We start from the raw sequence: 6,362 nt of genomic DNA, 5'->3' as shown, positions 1-6,362 counted from the left end.
TTGTTGCCGTGGGTTCTTTTACGTGCGCTAAGTGCATGCTGCACACTGGACCTCGGTTTATCGTCTCATCCGAATGACTAGCGTTCAGGCCATCACTCAAGGTATAATGGAGGGGGATTCGAACCAGCGAGCTCAGATTCTCTCGCTTCCTAGGCGGACGCGTTACCTGTTGGCCATCACTCCACATCGTCGTCGTCATCATCATCATCATCATCATCGTCAATGTCGTCGTCGTCATAATCATAATTATCACATCACTGCCCAAGGAGTGTGTGGGCCGTGGCCATGATGGGGATGCTGGGGGCGATGATCTACACCTTACACCACATGCTTTCGACCTTTGGCCAGTACCCTTTCAAAACCGTCACCAAGGTCACGGTCACGTCATCGCTTCCGTTTCCGGGGGTCACACTGTGCAACCTCAACGAGGTGGACTCGTCCCTGTTGGTCAGTGAGTGTGTGTGTGTGTTGGAGGGGGTGGGGAAGGGCGTGGGGGGTGGGGGAGGAGACAGGATAAATACGAGAGTGTGTACTCACAGACACACACACACACACACACACACACACACACACACACACACACACACACACAGAGTCATATATAGACAGACATACTATCAGACAGACAGACACAGACAGATGGACAGACAAACACACACACACACACACACACACACACACACACACACACACACACACACACACACACACAGAGAAATTAATGCAAATTCATATAATGCCTGGCGTTTTAGATATGGCTCTAAGCACTTTACAAAAAAGAAGTAAATAGAAACACACACACACACACACACACACACACACACACACACACACACACACACACACACACACACACACACACACACACACATTGTTGCACAGGTAAGAAATATCCATTACAAAAAAAAATTAACCCAGATCTAACGTTTGTGCAGACCCACGTTAATGGCACGGTGTTTCGAGACACTAAAGTCAAACTGGTCTTCAGTTTAACCCTCAACGAGAGCGACCCCGAGGAGACCCGTGTTCTGAACACCCCCATAGACACCCTCGTCAATTCCTCCTGGATTCTCCCAGACCAGGGCATAAATTACTGCGTGGTCAACAACCTCTTCGTCAGCTGCAGCGAACTCTTCTTCCCCATCCAGAGCACGAGAACCAAGTAGGAATGATCTTCGTTCGTTGTGTGGTATTCGTCGTTGTTTTTGTTCGTAACTGTTGTTTTCCCTTTTTGGTGAATGATTGTTTGTTTGTTTGTCGCCCACTGTTGTTGTTGTTGTTGAGTGATGGCCTAGAGGTAACGCGTCCGCCTTGGAAGCGAGAGAATCTGAGTGCGCTGGTTCGAATCACGGCTCAGCCGCCGATATTTTCTCCCCCTCCACTAGACCTTGAGTGGTGGTCTGGACGCTAGTCATTCGGATGAGACGATAAACCGAGGTCCCGTGTGCAGCATGCATTTAGCGCACGTAAAAGAACCCACGGCAACAAAAGGGTTGTTCCTGGCAAAATTCTGTAGAAAAATCCACTTCGATAGGAAAAACAAATAAAACTACACGCAGGAAAAAATACAAAAAAAAAAAAAAATGGGTGGCGCTGTAGTGTAGCGACGCGCTCTCCCTGGGGAGAGCAGCCCGAATTTCACACAGAGAAATCTGATGTGATAAAAAGAAATACAAATACAAAATCGTCGCCGTTGGTGTCATCGTCGTTCTCTTTGTCATTGTAGTCGTCGACATCGTCGTCGTCGTCATCTTCATCATCACCATCCACATCATCATTATCTTCTACTTCTTCTTCCTCCTCCTCCACCATCTCCTCCTTGTCCTCCTCCTCCTTATTTTCATGATCATCATCATCGTTGTTGTCATCGTCATCTATGTTCTTCTTCGGAAGAAGAAAAAAAAGTTATCTTTTCTGTTACGCTGTCTCTTCTTAAAATGCTTCCAACCCTGTATTAAACGCATCCGTACCACAAAAACTATATTTCTCTCTCTCTCTCTCCACACGCACGCGCGCGCGCGCGCGCGCACACACACACACACACACACACACACAAACACACACACACACACTCACACAGACACAGTCACACAGACACAGACATAGACACACACACACACACACACACACACACACACTCACACACACACTCACACACTCACACACACACACACACACACACACACACACACACACACACACACACTCACACTCACTCACACACATTCACACACACGCGCGTGCACACACACACACACACACTCACACACACACACACACTCACTCACACACAGACACACACACGCGCGCGCACACACATACACACACATACACACATGCACACACACACACACAAACACTCACTCACTCAAACACATACACATACACACACACACACACACACACACACACACACACACGCGCGCGCACATACACACACACACACGTACACGCACGCACACACACACACACACACACACACACACACACACACACACACACACACACACACACACACACACACACACACACACTTTCTTTGCTGCTCCATCATCCGCGCAAGCTCAGTGGCCTGACCACCCATGCCGCTTTCCCCGAGTCTTCCAGACAACCTGAAACACAGCACAGGGGAGCCATCAATGTGTTCAGCAGCTGCTGAGTCATTTCGGTGATTCTCACTAGTGTCTGTACGTATTTCACATACATCAACCACTATGCCCCTTCCTGACGACAATGCTCGCTTGGTTGCGGAGTCAGAGTGGGCTAGCTTAACACAGAGTGGAGACCACGACCATAATTATCCCTTCAGAAAGAATCACCCATGACCCCGCCCACACTGAAGACCTTGGTAGAAACTCACCCCAGTGAGGGGAAATCGAAGCTGAGGGCACCAGGACAGCAGGTCTTGAAAGGCCACCGAATCAGGGTGTTTGTTGTTGTTGTTGCTGTCATCATTGTGATAATGATGACTGATGACGACGATACTGCTACATTCAGGCTAGGGACCACATGACAAGGCTGTACTACTGTGCTCTTCCTTTCATAACACGTCCCGGGGCATCAACCAGGCTCGAGAGGTACAGACACCTGAGGTGATGGTCAGAAAATGTGAGCATCATTCCCAAACACATATCTGTGAAGTGGGCGACTGTCGGCATTTGTGGCTCCAGCCTTTCCATTTGAGCCCACAGCACACTCAACCCTGGGTAGGGTCTGGCAACGGCGCCGAGAACCCCCCCCCTCCCATTCCCCACCCCTCACCCCCTCGACTCTCCCCCCCCTCCAGAAAGCCGTATGTAAAAAAAAAAAAGAAAAAGAAAAGAAGAACAAAAACAACAACAAAAAAAACAAAAACAAAACAAAACAAAACAAAACACAACAACAACAACAACAAAGAAAAAGAAAAGAAAAAAAAACAAAACAAAAAAACACCCAGAAAAAAAGGAAAGAAGAAAATCCTGCTTATTCCGTTACCCTCTTTATCTTCTTAGAATAAATTTCCTTTCGTTTTATTTCGTTTCTCTCTGTTTGTGATAACGATAATGATGATCAATGTGATACCGCTTATGCTGTTACTGCTGCTGCTACTGCTGCTGCTGATTATGATTATCATTAGTTGTAGTATTGGTATGAATAGTAGTATTTGCAACCCTTTTTCATTACTATTATTATTATCACCAGCATCATCATCATCATCATTTTCTTCTTCTTCCTTTTAATGCAGCAGAAGCAGCAGCAGCAGCAGTAGTAGTTGTAGTAGTAATTGTAGTAGTAGCATCATCATCATCATCATCATAAGTATTAGTAATGATTAAAGTATTTTCATCGTCATCTCTCCATCAGGTGCGTGACACTGAACAACAGCTACGCAGGACTGCAAACCGTGAGCAATGCAGGCCCCAACAGCGGACTGCACGTGTACATGGACGTTCACCAGGCGGGTTACGCCGTCAGCAACATGGCGGGGGTCAAGGTATTCGCTTGGATTACAGATCACCGAAATTGTATATAGTATGACGGGCGCAATAGCCGAGTGGTTGCAGGGTTGGACTTTCAATCTGAGGGTCCCGGGTTCGACTCTCGGAAACGGCGCCTGGTGGGTAAAGGGTGGAGATTTTTCCAATCTCCCAGGTCAACACATGTGCAGACCTACCTGATTGTGCCCGAATCCCCTTCGTGTGTATACGCAAGCAGAAGATCAAATATGCACGTTAAAGATCCTGTAATCAAAAGTACTTGCCTGAATCAAAAGATCTACTGAATCGTGTCGAATTTGTCTTTGGGAGTCAAAGTATTCGTTTGAATCAAAGACACACTAAATCATGTCAGATTTATTTTCTGGAGTCAAGGTTTTTGCCTGAATTAAAGATCCACTAGATAATTCAAACTCGTTTTTGGATGAAATGTATTAGCTTTGAACAGCAGCTATGTAAAGTAAAATTCTTCAGCGGGAGTCAAGCTGTTAGCTTTACATAATTTTTATGTACTAAATAAAGTCAAGTTCGTCTGCGTGAGTAAAGGTATTCGCTTTCTTGATCCACTAAACAATGTTTAAATCGTCTGTACGAGTCATGAAATTCGCTTTGACGATCCATTTGATAAAGTCAAATTAATCTGCCAGAGTAAAAGTATTTACTGTAGCATCTTTTTGGTCATTCTCCACGTCTCTGATCCACAGAGAAGGATGGACTTCTCGTTGGAATTGAAAATGTGTATTTTTGTTGGTGTGGCTATTTCTTTGGAGGACCAGATTTTCTCGAGGTTGATAAAGGCTGCCCTAGCTTTGCCTACTCTGGAAGGGACATCTTTGTCAGGGCCGCCCTTTTTATCAACAGGGCTGCTGAGATAGCTGAAGGAGTCAACTTCATATATCTGCTCACCACCTTCTGTGACTGGTTTGTTGGCAGATGTGTTGATCTTCATCAGGTTGGTTTTCTTGCTGCTTATCTTCAGCTCCACCCCACAGGATGTGGTTTCCAGCTTGGTTGTCCTGTCTTGTATCTCGCTGTGGTTGTGCGACAGGAGGGCCAAATCATCAGCAAAGTCTAGAACGTCCAGTTGTGTCCAGAGAGTCCACTGTATGCAGTTGTTACTTCCTGTTGTAGTAATCTTCATGATCCAGTCAATGACCAGGGGGAACAAGAAGGGCGACAAGAGATATCCCTGCCGGACTCTAGTCTGGACCTCAAAACTCTCTGACATCTGGCCTCTGTGTAAAACCTTGCACGAAATCCCTTGGTAGGTATTTTGGATCAAAGTGATGATCTTCTCCGGGACCTCAGCAATTTCCACAGGGTCTCTCTATCTACACTGTCGAATGCTTTTGCATAATCAATGAAGTTCATATAATAGGGGAGAGTTCCGTTCCAGCGACTGCTCGACAATGATGCGCAGGGTGGCAACCTGGTCCGTACAAGATCTATTTTGTCAGAAGTCTGCCTGCTGATCTCGGAGCAAGGGGTCTACTGCTGCTTTGGAAGCAGACAAACCCCCCCAAAACAAAACAAAAAACAAAAAACAAAAACGACAAAAACAACAACAACAACAACAACAACACACACACACACAAAAAAAAACCCAAACAAACAAACAAATAAACAAAACAAAACAAAACAACAACAAAACCAAAAACATAAACAAAACGATTGCAGTATTTTATTCTGTATCACAATTTCTCAGACAGAGGAATTAAGGTAAGAAATTATGCAGGAATAGGTGCAGATATGTTTGTTTCAGTATCCAGGTGGATTTGTTTTAAGATATCATACTTCCAGGGACGTGTTTTTGTCCCTTTCTTTGCCATGAGTTCTTTATATAGGCGCTAAATGCATGCCAGCAACACAGGACCTCGATTTATCTCCTGTCTTATCCAAAAGACAAGTACCCAGACCAACGCTCAAGTTCTAATTGAGGGGTGGTGGATAGAGAAAGAGAGAGAGAGAGAGAGAGAGAGAGAGAGAGAGAGAGAGAGAGAGAGAGAGAGCAAAGCCAAAAACCAAAACACCCCAACCACAAAACACACACACACACACACACACACACACTATATATATATATATATATATATACCATTATTATTATTATTATTATCATTATTATTATATTTGCAAATCAACCAACCAACCAACCAAACAAACAAACAAAAAGACCCAAACAATATTTCAGTTAGAGGTTCTTGTTGACATTGCCGCCGTTTCAATCTTTGTTCATGAATGTTTTATGCTATTTTTGGTGGGGGCATTTCGTTGTATTGACCCTGGTACGCTACAGATTTCGTCATGTTCACCGGGTTTCCGGAATGACAAGCAAACGATTGCAAACGATTCCGACAATGTATGTGTTTTGTGAATGTTTGAAAACCC

General features: G+C 45.0%; 1 protein-coding gene across 1 annotated transcript; it reads right to left on the bottom strand.

Annotated features, from left to right (window-relative positions):
- Positions 1-2,550: 2,550 nt before the first annotated feature.
- LOC143284330 (uncharacterized) lies at positions 2,551-5,202 on the bottom strand. Its single transcript, XM_076591040.1, has 3 exons — positions 4,637-5,202; positions 3,883-3,980; positions 2,551-2,612 (listed from the first exon to the last, which is right to left on the bottom strand). The coding sequence occupies exons 1-3, from the start codon at positions 5,200-5,202 to the stop codon at positions 2,551-2,553; spliced, it is 726 nt and encodes a 241-aa protein (XP_076447155.1).
- Positions 5,203-6,362: the final 1,160 nt, after the last annotated feature.

This window comes from Babylonia areolata, chromosome 7, assembly GCF_041734735.1.
Source record: "Babylonia areolata isolate BAREFJ2019XMU chromosome 7, ASM4173473v1, whole genome shotgun sequence".
NCBI classification, from domain to species: Eukaryota; Metazoa; Mollusca; class Gastropoda; order Neogastropoda; family Buccinidae; genus Babylonia; species Babylonia areolata.
Note: the sequence above shows the minus strand (reverse complement) of the source record. Positions and strands in the feature narration are given on the sequence as shown.

Excerpts from the sequence above, each read along its gene's own strand:
- LOC143284330 (XM_076591040.1), bottom strand. The coding sequence starts at position 5,202 with ATGTCAGAGAGTTTTGAGGTCCAGACTAGAGTCCGGCAGGGATATCTC. Across the intron at positions 3,981-4,636 it reads ATGACCAAAAAGATGCTACA|CGAATACCTTGACCCCCGCC; the intron begins GTAAATACTTTT and ends CTGTAATCCAAG. Across the intron at positions 2,613-3,882 it reads TGGGGCCTGCATTGCTCACG|GTTGTCTGGAAGACTCGGGG; the intron begins GTTTGCAGTCCT and ends GCTGTGTTTCAG.